The sequence below is a fragment of the Gopherus flavomarginatus genome, chromosome 2, assembly GCF_025201925.1.
Source record: "Gopherus flavomarginatus isolate rGopFla2 chromosome 2, rGopFla2.mat.asm, whole genome shotgun sequence".
NCBI lineage: Eukaryota > Metazoa > Chordata > Testudines > Testudinidae > Gopherus > Gopherus flavomarginatus.
The window spans coordinates 107,129,198-107,150,249 of NC_066618.1; the positions used below are offsets into that span (position 1 = coordinate 107,129,198).

A 21,052-nucleotide genomic window follows, 5' to 3' on the forward strand; every position below is an offset into this window, starting at 1 on the left:
ATTATAATACATCACTCACACTTAAAACATTTCTACCAATTTGTAGGACGTCTCTCAACATTAAGTCTATCAAATCAACAGAAACATTTAAAGCACAACCACTGTAGGATCATTGGCAGCAGATCCAGGTACGAGGAGGAAGTGGGAAGGGTGTGGAGGGGATATGTACCCCAAGGAGAAAAAGAGAGCAGGGAATGGGGTGCCTGAGGAAAGGGCCAAATGATCTCAGACTGTGCAGATTCTCCTGTTCTCCCTTCCCAGACAGGGTACAGGCAATATAAGGATACCTAGAGCATACTTCAGCTCACGGGAGCAGCATGGGTTCCTCCACTCCTGCCTCTTCCCAGCACCCCATCCAGCTAGTTGGACTGAGCAGTGCTTTCTGGATTTAGGTCAATTTTTCATCTAAGTGGAGTGGATTCTTAAATGTTCAAAGAATTACACTGTGGGAAGTGGTGGTGTGTGGGGAGAGTGGGTGGGAGTGAGGAAACAGTCTATTCTTCCCTTGCCTTGTTCAGGTAGTCAGGAGAACAAAACCCTTTAAAATTAAATACCTATTGTTTTCATTATTTAAAGCTTTGAGTTGGTTCTTCTACCTGCCAAAAGGCCAGTACTACATTCCAGTGACATCAGGTCTATAAACATTTTATTATTGAAGTCAAATTCAAATAAAATGTGCCTATTCCTCAGTAAAAAGTGTTTCTAGTTCCCTACTTGCTTGCAGCACCAGTTAGGCAGTCAGATACTACACTGATGTAGGGCATAGAAGTACCTGTGTAGGCAAATAGAATTAGCAATATGCAGAACATTGCATTTTAAGAGGATGGCTGCCTCCAAAGCTAACCCTTTTCAAGGGAAAGTAGAGGAATCTATATGGAAAATTGTTACATTAGGAGCTATTAGAGTTTCTCTAATTCCTTTCTTACCATTGGCTCTGCCACCACCAAGGAAAGCAGATGTCTTAAAGGGCCACTTGCAAAACTACCATGGTAACAAATAGACCTGTAACAGGATAGTGCTCCAACTGTGTTATAATAAATTAATTTGATCCTGTCTACATAGGCAAGAACAAACTGTTAAAACCATTTATAGAACTCCTTACAGCCTTGATTTTTACAGGGCCATAATCATGGTATAATGCAGTCAGGAGACCATGTTACAACACAATTTGCTGACAGTAATTTGGCTAGTGTAGCAGGGCCATATAATATCAATAGTTACATTTCCCCCCTCATAATTCCCCCTCCCACTAAAGAAAACTTGGCAGCATGGAGAAAATCAATTAACACCCTTACCCCACCCCCATTCATCACTGCTGCTGCTTGTCCTATGCGTTCAGAAGTTCAGTTGCTAGCTCCGAGATGTGCTTCCAGGCAAATTGGATATGGACAGATTCCACTGTGCGGGAACAAATGGCAAAACGTAGCACAAACTTCTCTCTCAGGTGACACGGAACCAGATGGATCTTCCTGGCTTCATTTATGCTTTTAAGAAGTGCCTCATTCAGTTCATTGGAGCCCTGAAATAATTGTAAACCAATAAACATGAACTTTAAATGCCGGTTTGTTACCTCTTGGTCCCACCAACCAGCACTGTCTACCTAACTATAATATCAGCACTAGTCTGGCACCCATTATTTCTTCCTATGACCCAAATTCCTCAGTCCTTTGCCACCAAAAGTTTGTGGGAATACAGTGGGTCATGGGATAATTTTTCAGTCATTTTGTGAATCACGGACCCCAAATGGTTGAGAAGCAGTGGTATAGGGCATTTCTGATGCCAGACAACTTTTGGAGGACAGAGGTCATCAAATATCTGCAACTTTATAGAAAAATGATCATTATTTTAACTGCCTTTCTAATGTTTTAAGAGCTAATCAAAGACAATTAGTAAAAAGTTTTGCAATGAAATATTAATATTTGTGAACTAAATCCTTCAGTTTTTACTTAAGTACAACTCCCACAGAAGACATGTTTGAATAGAAAGATAGAAAGATCTGGGTGGGTGGGGAGGTTAAGCCAAATTCATGCAAGGCTTAAAGTCAAGGAATGACTTTCACTTATAGTAGCAGAAATGCTAAAAAAAGTCTGCATTTGTTAGAGAACTCGTTCCTCCATATAATACCTACTAGCGATGACTTGCAGCTTTGCCACCCAAGTTTATGATTTTATAGGAAATATGAATGGAGGCAGGAGAGTGTGTATAAGGTGCTGATGATTTCATGATGATTTGTGAGAGTGGTGGATAAGGGGTATGTTGCAGCGAGGGCCTAGGTGTGTTTGGGGTATTTTGTGTCAATGGATGTGGCAGTTGGGCCAAGTAATCCACCATCTGTGTAGTCTTCACACAATGAAATGCAAATTAGCTATAGAGTAAGGGTGGTGACTGAGTTTTCTTTGACATCACAATGGTCTGGGACTCTTGGTATGGCATAGATACATTACATTGCATACTTTACAGTAGCTGCACACTGCACAGCTGTATTTTGTAAAGTCAAAATGGCTGAGAACTTAAAAGTTGGACAGTAGGAGATAATGTATTCCTGTCATGATTCACCCTGGTGATATTCTAAACATAAAGCCCTTGACCATGCTTGTAGCTGTTTCCATCCTGTCAAGTGACTCCGTAGATATTCTAGGCTTCAGAGAGCCAAAAAGACAGGTGACAATGCTGGAATCTTATTATACAGATTAAATAATCAGGCATTAGAGATTTTTAGAATCATGAATAAATTAATTCTCCCCACCGTCAGGTAGGTTGTATCCCCTTTCCATAGATGGGGAAACTGAGGCAGAGAGGTTAAAATGACTTGCTGAAGGTCACAGAAGGAGTCTCTCATGCATGAATCATTAGATTATGCTTCCTTCCATTAAAGTGGCACCTTGAAATGCCTTCTTTACTCTCCATTGTTGAGTGATAGGATTTTATTTTTGAGAGTGACCAGCGTGGTGCCAGTTCCAACTCCTAATGTTCCAAGCAGTGCTTTTGAGAAGCTTGAACTCCCACTTGGACTCAGCTACAGTCGTATTAGTCATTCTCCCAGGCAAACATTTGAAAGGGCCGTGTTTATCAGTTAAGGTTTGGGACTGAAACAGATTTTTCCAAAAAGAAATAAATTGTTTTAAATTAATCTTTAAAAAAAAACATGCATAAACTATCCAAAGGGACCCATTCCTTGTTGTTCTTACTGTATTAGCACTGCAGGATAAGACCCCAAATGGATACTTTTCTAAGTCTTTTTTATTACGCTCTTTTAGGGGAATGTACCTAACTCTTATACCAGCAGGTTGGGAGTTACACCCTGAGCCTTGTGGACCATTTTTCAGTACTTTTTCAGGGTAGCCTTTGTTGACCTTAAGTGTTGACAGTTGTTTTATACAGATATGTCTGAAGTTATACAGCAACTCCTCAGTTGCTTCTGTCATACTGCCTGGTAAGTACTGTAGGTGAAACAGGTTTACACGGGAGGCAAGGATTGCGAGTGTCAGACCACTGCATCAAGCAATTCAGAAATGAACTGAATCAACCTGCAGAGCTTTCAGGGACAGATTTGCAATAGCATCTAAAAAATTTAGGAACACAAGCCCAATGTGACCTGTGATCCTAACTACCTTAGGTGCTTTTGAAAACCTCCCCTTTAGAACACATGCTATTGCTCTTTCAGTACTAAAAACAGTGGCAAGCCTAACTAATCTTGCCTTTATGGGAAAAAAAACATACTGAAGGTAATTGATAGTTTCCCTAATGTTACAAGTGGGAAACGTCTTCTTTCACACACCCTTTTTGATCATGTTACAATAGAGATGGTCCCAAATCAAAATGACGTATGCAATTTACCCTATACTTTGTTGCCTGGCAGGCGGGCCCTTATCTCTGTAGAAAATCATGATGAAACTTGAACTACGCTCTCACTACTGTTCACAATGACAACAAACCACACACTGAATTTTGTGTTGGTGAGCCTTCTGTCCTGGGCACATCAATTGTGACAGCGAAATATACATCTCTTTGTTCTGGATGATAATCCATCATAAAATCGATGATCCTTTCCCTCTATATTAAACATGCAGCTCAACAGCACAACATTAGCATTTAAGTCTCAGTTATCTCATGTTAAGTTACTGCTCTCTGGAAAAATAGCTGTGCACATCTTTTTTCTCTTATATTCCCACAGAAGCACTTAGGGGTTGCTTTGACACTCTGGTGTCACATCAAATTGAAGTTAGTGAGGACTAGTCCCCTCTCAGAGCTTTGGGAGGCAAGTAGCCAGCACTGATGGAGCATGTCAGTTTTAGTAAGACATTGTTCTTCCTGTCCCTCAGAGAAATGACCAACTTTTCTCATATTCATCTGCAGTCATGACAAGGGAACCAAAAATTAACCCATTGACACATCAACCCCCAGATATTTTCTTTGGCCTTTGGAGAGCGATCTACCATATGATGCATTATTAGTGCATCTGTTCAACAGTGTGAAAGGAAAAAATGCACAGAATAAAGAGTTTTAATTAAGCAAGACAATGAAAAAAGTTTAACAAAAAATAAAAGGGGAAAAATTAACCTTTTCACTATCTCTCGATATTGCATCAAGTTTTCTTTCTAGGTATGCTGCACTAGCACCCCAATCCCCCATTACAAGCAATACAGTAGAGCTGCAGGTACATTAGATCTAAAGGAGATTTAACTGGGAATTTGATCAACATAAAACTTGATTTTGAAAGAGTGATTCAGAAAGTGAGTAAAGCCACAGAGACAAGGATGGGCAGTACTTCATACAAAAATTTGTGCAAAAGTGATAAAATCCAAAAAGGAGGAGGGCTTGAAGGCCTTGCTGCCTCCAGGTTGCTAAAGAATCTAGCATTGCTAGAGCCAAGCCTTTTTTCTGAAAAGTGCCCAAGACATCCAGCATCTGCCCACTATTTCAAAATCATCCATTATGAGGGTCTTACACCTTCCTTTGAGGCTTCAGAGACAGAAGACTGGACTTAAATGGACCATTGGTCTGATCAAATGTGACAATTCATGTGTTGCCATGCTCCATTTCACCAGGAATGCTCCTTGAAAGTAGAGATAGAGCACTAGCAGCTGTCACCGGACCTAAAAAAAAATCTCTATGTCTGCTTATTCCATGTGAGAAAAGAGGTCTAAAAAATATTTTTCATGTCAGCAATAACTTCCACAAGCCCTATGCCTCAAAACCTTTCATTGAGCTATTGAAAAACTTATTATTAAGAAGAAAAAAATATTCAGAACTGTTAACAGGCCCTTGCTAATCAGAAAAACTCCACAATACATGTTGCATCTGTTCTGCCAGCAGGGGATCCTTTTTTATTGACAGCACAGGCACAAAAGAAACTACTTTACTGCCCAAGCTCAGTCCAGCCTTTACTGAAACCCTCATTGTTAGGCATTCATCTTGATTCCTCAACCAGTTGCATCAAACCCCAGGTAACTGGGACAATTGAACAACCAAGAAAGGAATGTCTGAAAAATAACATCATGTCGTCAAAAGAAGCTGGATTTGCTTGTTAGTCTTAAGAAAAGTTTAAAGCACACTTAGGTGCTTTTAACAAGGAATCTCTGTGTTGTTCATATTCAGTGTTCCAGTTCAGCTCATTAAGGTGCCAGCTCCAGCTCCATAATTAGTTAACACTGAATTGAGTTTTGTACTTGAAGCAGGGATTCAGCCTTTTTTATGACGTATGACGAATACTGTGTACCCTCCCCAGTGTACAGCATTTCCTTTATACAGTAGATGTACAGCATCTATACTGAGTACAGAATGGATTTTGAGTGTTTATAACTAAATCTGTTAATTGGTTTATAAATAATAATTTAAATTAGGCCCTTTAAGAAACTTAGCACTCAGACTTTTTTTTGTTCTGAACAATATTAACAGACCAATGCAGACTCTTTAAACTTTACATATAGTTAAAATTCACTGTACATAGGCTACATTTGGATAAATTAGGTTGTAATTAAGCTAAGTTATTAATGATTGTTGTAGCTAATTATATAGGGTACAAACAGATTCTGGTCAACAGCAAGTCATCCGCCTTCCTCCACATCTAATTTCCATGCTACAATTCCATTGGTATTAATGAGTCAGTAGTATGAGAGAGATGGGACTCATGCATCAAGAGTTCTCATTGGTAGATAAATTGTCCCCAGCTGTCCTTGCCCCTTAAAAGATCCAGGGCTCCATGCTGGCTTAGAATATCTGTGCTTGAAAGGCTGCACACGGCACTGCTGTCTCCACTCCACTGTGTGCTAGCACTGAGGTAGCACTGTCTCCCTAACACAGCCTGCTTCCCTACCCCAGAACCCCTGCTTCCCTCTGCTCTACCTCCTCACATTCTCCTCCTGTTCGCCTAACAGCCTCCTTACTTCCATGTCATGGTCACTTCCTTCCTCTTCTTGGCTCTCCATGGTACTGCTTTATGATGTCTGGAGAGTGAACTATGTGTGAAAGGGAGAGGGAAACAAGACATGCACATGGCCCTGGGGAAATTATGGCTGTATGTGGGGATGCGGGTTGCATTAGAGAGACTGGTGCTATGCAAACAGGTGGGCCCATGGTGGGACATAAGGTGTGGGGAAGGAGACCAGTCCCTGAGAGTCGTCTCTGATTTAATGGACTGCCCCTGTAGTACTACTATGGTACTCAGAGGAGCCAAAAGAGAAGAGCCACTGGGAGTCTTTCAAGTGTGGATATCTTGACACTAGCTCCCCATCCTAGGCCTCTGCCTGTGCACAGCTCTATTCTCCTCAACACAGGACTCCCTTGCCTATTCCCACCTATCTCTCATGTCTCATGCATGTCTCCCTGCTCTTTTTTCCCTCTACCCTTGACATTGCCATTGGATCGCCTTGTATCCCCTATATTCTCACATTCACACCCTGACACTTTCCCTTACTCCAAACACAGAACACTCTTCTTTCAGTAATATTCCTCTCTGCTGTCACCCACATCTTGTCCCAGGGTGGTCCAGTCTGCTTCCATGATTTTATAGATAGTATTCACTTTTTTTTTTTTGTAAATGTGGCTATCTTTTTCTTTCAATTATAATAGTAGAATTCTGCTTTCATATTCCGGAATGTTATTTGCCAAGTTATATATTGTAAAAGTTTTTTAAAATATATCCTGTATCCTGAATAACTACAACAATTGCAAATTAAGGGCCAAATTCACCAACCTATCTCGACTTATTGTGCTGATCTGGTGATGCAAGGCAACTATAAGCTTAATTTACAGGTCAATGCACGCTAGTTGCTTTGTACGGCTCCAGAGCTACCCAGTGTACTAGTAAATCTGGCTTTAAAAGTAAAAAGATTTATTGTTGATGGTTCTCATCTTCAAATTATAAGAAATAACATATGGTAACTTTTTTGGGTTTCTGGTTTAGTGTTCATGACTGACATTTTAATAATTAAAAACACCCCACACTAAAAGAAGTTCCCAGGGTACTCCTGCCCTCCACATACTAAGATGGCACTAAGGTTAACAGTACATTCAATAATTTAAGATTAAAACAAAACACATTACAGGGATGTTGTAATTCTCCCCAAAACAAGTACTATAAATTTGGAGTTAAGCTGGAACTGAAAAGAAATCCTATCATATTCAGGTATGGGAAGCCACAGTTTTGGCACCCAAACAATTGTAACCAGGCTCTATAACGACACGCCAAATAAACATGGGTTTTAAAAAACAGTTTAATCTAAATCATAAAATGCTTTAATCATATGGCTATTGCATAGTGTCAACACAGGGCAGTGTTATGGTTGTTCGGGTGCCTTTTAACTGTGTATTTTCATACCGTAACATGCTAGGATTTCTTTAAATTTAATCTTATGCTAAAAAAGAGAATCTGGCTCAAGACTGCTTCTTTGATCCTCTTTGGTTTATGACATGTATCAAGAGTTTTCTACAATTTAAAATAAATAAATAAATAGGTTAGCTATAACAATATTTAAACCAGTGCAATATATTCTATCAATACCTTCAAAAAACAAGAGGGAACATTAGAAGCCATTGCTATTTTACCTTTAGTCGGAAGCACACCAGTCCCAGTGTGACCTCAGCACAGATCTCAAATCGTTTATCCTGAAGTACCAAATTTTCAAATTCATGTGACAGTTTTACATGCTAGAGAGAGAAAGAGAGCAAAGTCTATATTGTATCAATCAGATTAATCAAAAGATAACATTTGCCAATCTGTTTACACATTCTACCCCTCAACCCTTTACAAAAACTTCTAGAAGCCACATACTAACACGCCATCTATTCATATTAATTTACATCTTGTTTTAGAGACTTTATAGGTCAGAGATTTTCCTACATGTCTGGCACTTCTGGCCCAATGTATCTATTAAGGCATTTCTAATGTGCTTGTCACAATAGTATCTAGACACCATTGTAAAATATCATCCCAATTTACGGTGTCATATTAATGATAAATAATAATGATTCCAAGTAACAACTTTTTCTTTTCTCCTGAACTAAAATGGGACTGAAATGCTCCCCCGCCCCCAGTGCTGCCAAGTACAGTGTGTGTGTGTATGTATGTGTGTGTGTGCATGCAAAGAAGTTGCTGTTTATTTTAGAAATCACACATATCAAGAAAAATACCAGTATGTAGATCAGTAATGATCTGGGAAGTCTTAACATCTAAGCAATGTCTTAACATAGGGATCTGAAAGAAGAGGAGAAGTGGTCAGAACCTCATTAGGGAGTTATATGAACTCCTAGTTTTTCTGCCAGTAGATGGAGTAGCAGCAGCATTTGACAGTAAAAGAATAGGTGTCCTGGTTCTGCCTGTTCTACTCAAAGAGTGCCAATTCCCCCTTCCATCCCACTGTAATCAACAGGCCTACAGGTGCTCAGCACCTTTGAAAATCAAACCATTGGAGTTAGTTTTTTTGCACACCATGGCTACTCCTCATTGAGAATGGTTAGGCACATCTGGAGCAACGGGTTTCGAACTGCCATAATTTATTTTTAAGTATCCATTCCACAAAATAATCACCTGTATTTTTGTCTTCCACACATTGTTTTTCCAAGTTCAAGAAAAATATCAAACAAAAATAATGCTTTGGGCTGAAGTAAAACGTGGAATGTTTCAGCTTATAAGGAGATTTTCCAAAAGTCATGAACCAGTAAAAACAGAAATTATAGTGAAAGACATCATGCAATCTTAATGATAGCTTTCTCATGTTTGTTTCTTAAAATAGAAAAACCTTGTCTAATTTAGAACTTTCAGATGATGCACACTGATAGCCTATGGAATCAGCTGTTCTTATTGGTGTTACCACTTCCTCCCCACTGTTATTACATCTTGGCTTAAATTAGACTAGATGCTGTTCTAGCCAGGAATTAAGTCATGTAAAACAGTAAGACCCGAATCTTTCTGAGACATATGGGTACAACCAAATATAAACAACAATGGGTTCATGAACTGTGAAGGATACAAGTAATATATACATATATGTACATTATATCTTGTACTGTAACATACATTCTGTACCCTGATATAACCATATATTCTATGTCTGTAGCTCAAATTACACTCCATAAAACCCACAGAATAGGGTGCACATCAGGGCACATGTGCCCTGTACATGTATACTATACAAAACCCCTCTTGACTTTAATAGGGACAGAATTTCACCTGTTCTGTGTTGTATGTGCTTTAGTTAGGTGTGATATAATTAAACGTAGTAGGCAAAATCTTGAAACCTTTACTTTTTTACTCAGTCCTTGGACAAAGTATTCACTGAACATAATAGGCATTTTTTCTAAGTAAGAACTGAATAAAAACTTAGTAAAGTGTTCCGGATTTAGCTCATTGTAAGTAGTTTGTACAGAAAACCCCAAATAATTATTGTTACAGTTTTCTGGATGACATCTCTGTCCAGCTTTGCATTAAAATGTTTGCTAGACAATAAAAATAAAATCTCTTAAAGAAAATAAGAACAAAGCGGAAAAAAAATGTTGAAGTTGGATGCTATGGAAGTAGAGGTAATAAGAAAAGTTGCAGTACAATTGTGTTTAGCTGAGGGAGAACTTTAATAACAGCAGTAATCAGTAAAGACATTGGGGGGCGCCAAGTGCTTTGGGTTTTACACAACGGAAAAGGAGAGACTACAGTTCGTTTATTTCCCAAAAGTTTCAGCATGCTATATAAATAAGTTAATCACAGCTGCCAAAGGCCGGCACTGCTGAACCAGGAAGAATTGCTCATGATTACTTTCACAAAGACCACTGCAGTGCTAATAATCCATACTGCAGTAAATACAAAAGAGTTGAACATTATTGAGATTTGAAGCTTAAAATCCACAAGACCAAAGGGATTTTGGAGTGTAGGCCTCTCTCTCCATTTGCAATTCAAGCTGTTGTACCTAGATACTGCAGCTGAATTAAGATAATTCACAACAAGATACCAGGATTTAGAGATCTCAATCCTATGAGCAATATATGAAAATTGTGAGAATGAAGCCCTGCCTGTTGAACTGAGGGCACACTTACCAGGGAGGGAAGATCACACACTGTTCTTAGATTCCTGCTATGTTGAGATACAAATGGAGTAGTTACTGAAAGAGAGAAATGCCTTACCTCCACATTTCTTCCATTTTGAAGCCATAGTCCTACCATGCTCCTAATATTATTTTAATGTAGGTCTTAAAATTTGATTTCACTTTTTAAATACAAACCCCCCTGTAGTTGTTACTGTTTATGGTACTGTCCTTCCACTGAGATTGTACAGTTCCTTTAGAACATAGGTTCTCAGACTGTGGTGCATGGGCCACATAATTGTGGTCTGAAGAGCCTTGCTGCTAGCTGGCTGGCCTGCCTCTTGATACAGGGTTGTCTTTTTATTTCACGCTGCTTAATTTCATTAAAAGCAGCTAAAAATATTTTCCTGACATTTTCCAGCTAAGCAACTGCTGTCTTTACCAGGGATATGGAAGTGGCATGTTCTGGGACTGCAAAATAAATAAATAAATAAATAAATAAATGACTAGTCCATGTGATTGTGAATGGGAGAAGAGGTGGTCTGTGTCATTGTGAATGGTGAAGGGAGACAGTTTATGAGATCATAAATGGGAGAGAGGTAGGCTTGCGAGGCATTCTCTTTATTAAGAGTTTGTCCACAAAGTTTAAAATTTGCAAACACCTGCTGTAAAGGCATTTGAACACTATATGTTAGTTTCATCTGCAAATCCTTCAAAAGCTGATATGCTTTAGTAATGCTCGTGTACACACAAATTTACATAGCATCTCCTGTATGCATGTTCATCTCTTCCTAGCGTCCTGCAACTTTCTCCTCTCAGTCTTCTCTGAATCTCATCTTGCAGCCTTCCTAGCCCATCCAAAATATTACTACCAAAATCACCCTTCTCTCCTGTCATTTGGACCATGTCACTTCCCACATCAGATGCCATCACTAGTATTGGCTTCATGTTCAAATTCTATACAATTCTGCCCCCTCTTTTGTCTGTGCTTTTCACAGGGTGCAGCTTGTCTATTGCTGCTTCCCCCACTCTCAACTTGAGGCCACCTTCTTCAGTCTCCCCTCTATGCTTGCAACAGTCTCCCTTTTGTCCCCCAAACAACGACGCTTTTATTCATTAAAATCCCTCCTTAAACACACACACTCTCCTGTGAAGCCTTTCAATGAAAATTCATTTAAATTTTTAAAAAATGGCACTACAAGATTACATCTTCATCAGTCACCTGGGGTGCGATTTTGGCTATGGGTCCATACATGAACCAGAAGCCCATGAACCATGCAGGGAATAATTTCCCAGGCTGGTTTATGAAGCACCATCTTTCAAGCTCTGGTGTAATGGGTGTGCTGGGGCTGGGCTGAAGACAACAAGAGGTGGGGTGCATAGCACTACAGAGTGTTTCATGGTGGTGCAGCTGCTCTCAGGTAGCTCAGGTTGAGCTGCCTGACTTTGGCAGCCCTCCAAAGGCAGAGTGGACCCTGCAGCAGTCTGGAATCAAGAGGACCCAAAAGGTGTCTTACCCACTATCCCCTCCTGCCCTCATATAGTTCCCTTTTTCTGGGCTGTGAGGTTTGCAGGCACCTCTCTGAAGGGCAGCACTCAATCACACCCCAATGCAGTATCTGTCTTAGTTGTCCAATTTCAGTTGTACATTTTTGGAGCAAGGACTGTTTTTTCCTCTGAACTGGAATTTGGGCAGGATACCAAGGTTAAACCCTTAATTTTGTGGGGAAAAAATGCCATGAGATCGTTAACAAATGGTTTTATCACTCATGCAAAGATGGCATTTCCAAAAAACATGGTGACCCATAAGAGCATGCTTGGGCAAGCATTCAGTACTGAGAAGAGTGCCATCTACTGAATCACCAACAGCACTTTACATAGCAAATGAGGTTTCCCTCTGAGTTCTCACATCTAATCACTGACCCAGCCCAAGCCTGCTTAGCTTATGAAAGTTGGACTGGAAAGATCACCATCTGAGGTGGCATAGCTGCAGACAGAGAAGAGCAATCTACTCTCTATGCCCTTCCAGCTGGTCCTTAAGCTCTACTGCTAGTTTTAAGCAGAATTCAGTCCTCTATCATTGGTGAAGAACAGAAGAACTGTTTATTGCAAAAAGTATGTTCAGTCCAATTTCTTTTGAAGCTATTGGGGATGTATTTGAACAAATGAATCAGAATATCCAGGGGATCATAGGTAAAAAATGACTTTTAAAAATATACCTATGGAACGGGTATTACAGACAAGACAGAAAGCTAAGTTCCTCTACTGGCTCATGACCCCTTTACATGGCTCATAGCAACATAGCACTAGCTTACTCTCAAGTGGTTTAAAAATGGACACATTTCTGCTTTGAGTCTCACATTTCAATTGATTACAGGGCAATCCTGAGTGCTCTTATTCATTCTCCTATGCTATTTGCTGTTGCCCTCCTGGTGTCCTCTCCACATCTTGGAATTTACTTCCAAAACACACAATTTTCTCCCCAAAAAATTCTTGGCGGTGATTTCCCCCTCACCCAAATACGCCCTCTTTAAACTCTTTACTTTGCAGTGTGTTGATATTCCATTTTGTAAATGATGAGGAGTATAAACTGAAAGGTTTCAGAAGCAAAATATGATGCTAATTAAACCAAAGTCACTCATGCTCCTATCCCAGGAATATTTTGTTCCTTAGCTGCCTATCTCAACACAAGCACATGCCAGATTGCAGTGGTTATCCATTCAGTCAGATACAGACTTTGAAAGCTGCAAACACAGCAACCATCTTTAACTTCTAAAAAAACGACTTTTTTTTCCTTAAAAAATAAAACTGTTTGGAACTGTGGGGAAATGGAAGGCAGAAAAAAGACCTGGATGTGAACAGCCAATTTCAGGTATATTTTAAGACCAAAATTTTTTTTCAAAAGAGACTCATCTCATCTCTTCTAATCACAGCACTAAAAATGGAAGATTATAGCATTTTCCCCTGCTACAACTTGTCAGAAGTTGTCATCTCTCAAAATTCCCAACTTTTGGTCTAAATCTCAGCTGCACAAGTGGAATCGGAGTAAAAGACCTTTTCTTGTGGGCACTGGATGAAATTTTCTAAGTGCCTAAGTATCTTAGGACCTTATGACTTGGGAATGAGCAAGGTCGTTTTTGTAGTGGCAGGGAGGAAACGGGATCCTACTCCCCAAACCTACAAGTAAGGCTGAACCTGGCTGCAAATGCAACTACAGAGAATGAGTAGGTGTAGCAAACAGGCTTGCTGCAACTCATCTTTGTGTGTCCACTGAAGCTGTGTAGATCTACATGGTGCACTGATCCCAAATAAGTTCATTCCCCTCTCTACATTCCAACTCAAAGAGCCGCCACAAAGTTCCACTCCATGGTTTGGATTCCCTTTGGCCTCTTCGCTGATTGCTCACCAATGCAGCAGAAACACAGCGTTCCCACTGTATTTGAGGCCTGGAGTGTCCACACAGAGTATATTTACCCTGCAAAGAAAATCCCATGGCACTAAGTCTCAGAGCCCAGGTCAACTGACTCTGGCTCATGGGACTCAGGCAGCAGGGCTAAAAATAGCAACGTAGACATTCCCACTCAGGATGGAGCCTGGAATCTGAAACCCTTCCCCCTTGCTGGGTTTCATATCCCAGGCTCCAGCCCAAGCAGGAAGGTCTACACTGCTATTTTTAGCCCTGCAGCCCAAGCTCCCAGAGTGAATTGACCCAGGCTCTGAGACTCGGCACTACAGGATTTTCTTTGCAGTGTAGATCTACACATGGAGGACTGCAGGATTTATTCATGTTTTGTTTCACTGCACTATGTGACCAAGTGTAGCAAACACAAAAACTAATACTTGTCTCTTTAAATGCAGATTGAGAAATAGTTCTGGCAACTTCAGGGACAATCTTGTGGCACAAATCAAATGAAACACCAAGTGTAACCTACAAGCTAGTACTGGCTGTTCTTTTTAGAAGGATTGCCTTGACCAGCACTGGAAGTATGAAAACTATCATTTTTTAGATGTTACCGTATGTTTAAATGGAAAGAACTTCCCAAGGCCTGGAATTATACAAATCCTTAAAGAATGATGAGGGGTGGGAAAGTGAGATTAAATTTCAAGAGTTTTTTTCATTTGGAAAACTGTTTACAGCTTCAAATATAATCCATTACCAGAGTTTATAACATTCCTTATTACTACAACCACCAAAAGGAAATTCACCACAGTATCTTTGGGAATAAAGAATGGTTTCTGGAAAGAGGAGGGTAGGGAAATGTGGAAGGGAGGTATGGAACACATTACAACTGCTGTTAGTGGACATTGGTACAGTCTGTAGCAATATTGCAATGTTTACAATCTCACAGAAGGCAACTGATCTAAAAGACCAATCCTGTTATCTAGATTACTAAACAACCAAAGATCAATCCGTCCTTGCCCTTGCAGTTCCACTGAGAGAAACAAAGGAGATACTTTTAGAGAAGCAAATAAAACTCAGAGAATGTGATGAGCCATCATTCATTCCAAATGGAAGAAATCAAGTCTAAATTAATTAGTCAATTTACATGTTCAGTAAGCAAAATTCTACTCTCAATTATACCCATGTAACGCTACTGAAGTCACAAGTGTGAGGTCATAATTTGGCCATGTGGGGTTTTTTTGTTTGTTTTATGGTTTCTTTTGGAGAACTATATCCCACAGCTCTTTTTAGCGCTCAAGGAAATAACATTACACCCCCCTGTCCCCCAGCACATCTGTAATGACCTAATCTAAAACATTATAATTACGTTAAATTAGAAAAAAAGTCTATTCAGAAACATGAGGAGACACATTCATCCCTGGTTCATCTCCACTGAAGTCAATAGCTTTACAAAAGTGATGCATTTCCAGACATTATGGGAAAACTCTGCCTTCAAAAGGTGTCTATGGGACTCTAAAAAGGCAAGTATTTGCTCTCTGAGCACACTGGGAAACGTTTGGGAGAAGAGAGAAAGGCCAGGCAAGTTTCTTGAATGTTACTAATAAGGTATTAACACTAATCCAATAAAGTACATGTAATCAACATGAGGACTTCAACTCTGCCACCAGAAGAATATGAGATTTAGTGCTATTTAAAACCTCGCCAGTAAATTGAATTAATTGCCATCTGCAAAACCTGACTGGAGAGACCAATGCAGTGAAAGCTTCAATAATGGCTGAGGTATAACAAACCATGAACCCATTTTCACTTCAGTAAGAGAGACAGAGGAGATCCAAAATTTCACTTTTGGATTGTATCAGAGGTGATAAAAAGCCAATGTCCTTGTTGCCCCCCAAATATGTTTCTCCAGTACATAATAAGGATCAAAATCCCATTTAGATTGTTGTCCATGGAGCCAAACAGAAAGGTATCTATGCAGAAGAAAATAAAAACCAAAGCAAAACAAAAAGCATAAAACTTCAATTTATCCTTCATCTACTACAGTAGTGGCATCCTACGCTGGGAGTAGCTCTCTAGGCATTTTAGGCAGATGATGGGGCAACAACTTCCTCTCCCACTTTGACTTCAAGACGAAATGCAGAGATAAATTTTCTCGATACTTTAAATGACTGCTTCATGGAGCAGCTGGTATGGGAACCCACAAGGGGAGAGGCAACTCTAGATTTAATCCTGAGTGGAGCATAGGAGCAGGTCCAAGAGGTAACTATAGCAGGACCGCTTGGAAATAGTGACCATAATAAAATAGCATTCAACATCCCTGTGGGAGGAAGAACACCTCAACAGCCCAACACTGTGGCAGTTAATTTCAAAAGAGGGAACTATACAAAAATGAGGGGGTTAGTTAAACAAAAGTTAAAAGGAACAGTGACTAAAGTGAAATCCCTGCAAGTTGCATGGGCCCTTTTTAAAGACACCATAATAGAGGCCCAACTTCAGTGTATACCCCAAATTAAGAAACACAGTAAAAGAACTAAAAAAGAGCCACCGTGGCTTAACAACCATGTAAAAGAAGCAGTGAGAGATAAAAAGACTTCCTTTAAAAAGTGGAAGTCAAATCCTAGTGAGGCAAATAGAAAGGAGCACAAACATTGCCAGCTTAAGTGCATGAGTGTAATAAGAAAAGTCAAAGGGGAGTTTGAAGAACGGCTAGCCAAAAACTCCAAAGGTAATAACAAAATGTTTTTTAAGTACATCAGAAGCAGGAAGCCTGCTAAACAACCAGTGGAGCTCCTTGATGATTGAAATACAAAAGGAGCGCTTAAAGATGATATAAAGTCATTGTGGAGAAACTAAATGGATTCTTTGCTTCAGTCTTCACGGCTGAGGATGTTAGGGAGATTCCAAAACCTGAGCCAGCTTTTGTAGGTGACAAATCTGAGGAACTGTCACAGACTGAAGTGTCACTAGAGGTGATTTTGGAATTAATTGATAAACTCAACATTAACAAGTCATCGGGACCAGATGGCATTCACCCAAGAGTTCTGAAAGAACTCAAATGTGAAGTTGCAGAACTATTAACTAAAGTGTGTAACCTGTCCTTTACATCAGCTTCGGTACTCAATGACTGGAAGTTAGCTAATGTAACGCCAATATTTAAAAAGGGCTCTAGAGGTGATCCCGGCAATTAGAGACCGGTAAGTCTAATGTCAGTACCGGGCAAATTAGTCGAAACAATAGTTAAGAATAAAATTGTCAGACACATAGAAAAACAAACTGTTGAGCAATAGTCAACATGGTTTCTGTAAAGGGAAATCGTGTCTTACTAATCTATTAGAGTTCTTTGAAGGGGTCAACAAACATGTGGACAAGGGGGATCCAGTGGATGTAGTGTACTTAGATTTCCTGAAAGCCTTTGACAAGGTCCCTCACCAAAGGCTCTTACGTAAATTAAGCTGTCATGGGATAAAAAGGAAGGTCCTTTCATGGACTGAGAACTGGTTAAAAGACAGGGAACAAAGGGTAGGAATTAATGGTAAATTCTCAGAATGGAGAGGGGTAACTAGAGGTGTTCCCCAAGGGTCAGTCCTAGGACCAATCCTATTCAATTTATTCATAAATGATCTGGAGAAAGGGTAAACAGTGAAGTGGCAAAGTTTGCAGATGATACTAAACTACTCAAGATAGTTAAGACCAAAGCAGATTGTGAAGAACTTCAAAAAGATCTCACAAAACTAAGTGACTGGGCAACAAAATGGCAAATGAAATTTAATGTGGATAAATGTGAAGTAACCCCAACTATACATACAATATGATGGGGGCTAATTTAGCTACAACGAGTCAGGAAAAAGACCTTGGCATCATCGTGGATAGTTCTCTGAAGATGTCCACGCAGTGCGCAGAGGCAGTCAAAAAAGCAAACAGGATGTTAGGAATCATTAAAAAGGGGATAGAAAATAAGACTCAGAATATATTTTTGCCCTTATATAAATCCATAGTACACCCACATCTTGAATACTGTGTACAGATGTGGTCTCCTCACCTCAAAAAAGATATTCTAGCTCTAGAAAAGGTTCAGAAAAAGGGCAACTAAAATGATTAGGGGTTTGGAGAGGGTCTCATACGAGGAAAGATTAAAGAGGCTAGGCCTCTTCAGCTTGGAAAAGAGGAGACTAAGTGGGGATATGATAGAAGTACATAAAATCATGAGTGATGTGGAGAAAGTGGATAAGGAAAAGTTATTTACTTATTCCCATAATACAAGAACTAGGGGTCACCAAATGAAATTAATGGGTAGCATGTTTAAAACAAATAAAAGGAAGTTCTTCTTCACACAGTGCACAGTCAACTTGTGGAACTCCTTACCTGAGGAGGTTGTGAAGGCTAGGACTATAACAATGTTTAAAAAGGAACTGGATAAATTCATGGTGGCTAAGTCCATAAATGGCTATTAGCCAGGAAGGGTAAAGAATGGTGTCCCTAGCCTCTGTTCATCAGAGGATGGAGATGGATGGCAGGAGAGAGATCACTTGATCATTGCCTGTTAGCTTCACTCCCTCTGGGGCACCTGGCATTGGCCACTGTCGGTAGAAAGATACTAGGCTAGGTGGACCTTTGGTCTGACCCGGTACGGCCGTTCTTATGTTCTTACTAGCTAGTCTGCATAAGGAGGTTCTTAAGGAAGAAAACTGTGGTACTAGTCCTACCTTTGTTAAGAAGTATGTGTCCCAGGGAGAGTTTCGCACATCTGTGTCTACACACACTCCCACCAAGAACAATCAGAATCAGAGGTTAGATAGCTAATTAAATATAAATCTCTACTGCTGTAGATTTTGGACCAGAACCTCAGTTAGTGTAACTGCAGGATGTGGCCTTGTATTTTTATCTTTTCAGCAGTTTCTCTTTAGTTTGGAAACATAAAAGCTATTTTGCAGTTTTACTTTATATTTACAACAGAAGTAGGTACATCACACAGCACATGCATTTACGGTGATGACAAACTACCCTGTAGCTAAAGCAGGAATGTCCCCAGTACTTAATCATAATAAGGATAAATTGTAATCTGCAGGCAACCATATCCTGAAGGCACTTCCATGCAGGAAACACCTGAAACTAGTTTCAGTCAAACTAGGTAACATGCCCAGTAAATCATGGGCACATACACAAATCCTAAACGCTAATCCTGACCCTAATGTATAATAAATACATACAACATAATAAAATAATAAATACAAACAACAACTAAGGCATCAGTGAAAAGTCTTGGCTTTGTTTTGAATGATGCCACTAATGTGGCCTCTAAAACTCACAGCCTCTCAAGACTGGGCTGTGCAACAAGCTTTGTTTATGCATGCAGGGGTTGTACGCAGAAGGCACATAGATGTGGATTCTTAAGCCCTTTTCTCCCCATCCCCAACACAAATTTTCCCAAAAAGTAAAAGAAGGTCACCTTACGGATGTACTCCTGTAGTCCCTTGACTCCATACATTCTAAACACAAACCACATTTTCAAGGAACGAAACCTTCGGCCGAGAGGGATCTGCCAATGCTGCAAGCAGAAGGAGTAATGCATTTGAGAAGGAATGGTCTCCATGTCAGAAGACATTGTTCCAGGTACAGCACAATTTATACACCCAGTTTTGGCATAGACCATAGTTCAAGCTTCCAGAGGCTCCCTGTATAATAATTTAAGAGATAGGTCAAATCATGCAAAATTATTCTGGTACTGGCAAATACATTGGCACAGTCAACACCCAATTGTTTAAATACAAAAGCGGAAAGGAGAGGAGGTGTCAGAAGATAGTGATCATGAGACAAAGAACATATTGCTTTTGCACCCAAAACTCCCACTAAAGTCTACACAAGAAGCTCTGCACCTTGTGAGACAGGGCACAAAGACAAACTTACCATGAAGGGCCCATATAAAGATTTTTTTTAAATAAAGTTTTAAGAAATAGAAAGATTTCATTTTAGGAGAAAATACATTCATAATAAGTTTTTAAAGTAACCTATTACGCACTATGGTCTAAAGAAAATATCTTCAGGAAGATTCCTTCTGTTGGCCAAGCCAAGCCTAGAGCTATCAGTCAGACACAGAATCATAGCAATGTAGGGCTGGAAGGTACTTGAGAAGCCATCAAGTCCAGCTGCCTGTGCTGCGGCAGGACCAAGTAAACCTAGACCATCCTTGACAGGTGTCTGTCCAACCTGTTTTTAAAAACCTCTAGTGATGGGGATTCCACAGTCTCTCTTGGAAGCCTGTTCCAGTGCTTAACTACCCTTATAGTTAGAAAGTTTGATTTTTTACTAATATCTAACCTAAATCTCCCTTGCTGCAGGTTAAATGCATTACTTGTTGTCCGACCTTCTGTGGACAAGGAGAACAATCATCACCATGCTCTCTATAACAGCCCTTAACATATTTGAAGACTGCTATCAGGTCCCCCCTAGATCTTCTTTCCTCAAGAATAAACATGCCTAGTCTTTTTAACCTTTCCTCATAGTTCAGGTTTTCTAACTCTTATCATTTTTGTTACTCTTCCCTGCACTCTCCATTTTGTCCACATCTTTCCTAAAGTGTGGTGCCTAGAACTGGACACAGCACTCCAGCTGAGGCCTCACCAGTTCTGAGTAAAGTGCTGTCTTACATATGAGAATCCTCTTAATACATCCCAGAATGACATTAGCCCTTTTCACAGCTGCATCACATTGCTGACTCGTATTCAATTTCTGATCCACTATAACCTCCAGATCTTTTTCAGCAGCACTAACATCTACCTACTTATTCCCTATTTTTGTAGCTGTGCATTTGATTTTTCCTTCCTACGTGAAGTACTTTGCACTTGTCTTTATTGAATTTAATCTTGTTGAATTCAGACAAATTCTCCAATTTGTCAACGTTGATTTGAGTTCTAATCCTGTCCTGCAAAGTGTTTTCAACACCTCCCAGCTTGGTGTCATTGGGAGATTTTATAAGCCTTCTCTACACTCCATTATCCAACTCGTTAATGACAATATTGAATAGTGCTGAACCTATGGCTGACCTCTGTGGGATGCCCCTAGATTAGGGGTCAGCAACCCTGAAGTGGTGAAGAAGGGGTGTCGAGTCTTCATTTATTCACTCTAATTTAAGGTTTCG

General features: G+C 39.9%; 1 protein-coding gene across 1 annotated transcript in view; it reads right to left on the reverse strand.

Moving 5' to 3' along the window:
* Window positions 1-1,321: 1,321 nt before the first annotated feature.
* Window positions 1,322-21,052, reverse strand: part of DDC (dopa decarboxylase) — an 82,590-nt gene continuing 62,859 nt past the window's right edge. The window contains exons 12-14 of the mRNA XM_050937749.1: window positions 19,364-19,462; window positions 8,047-8,148; window positions 1,322-1,519 (exon numbers count right to left, since the gene is read on the reverse strand). Of these exons, the coding sequence (XP_050793706.1) occupies window positions 1,328-1,519; window positions 8,047-8,148; window positions 19,364-19,462 (393 nt within the window). The 3' untranslated portion in view covers window positions 1,322-1,327. The remainder of the gene's footprint in view (window positions 1,520-8,046; window positions 8,149-19,363; window positions 19,463-21,052) is intronic.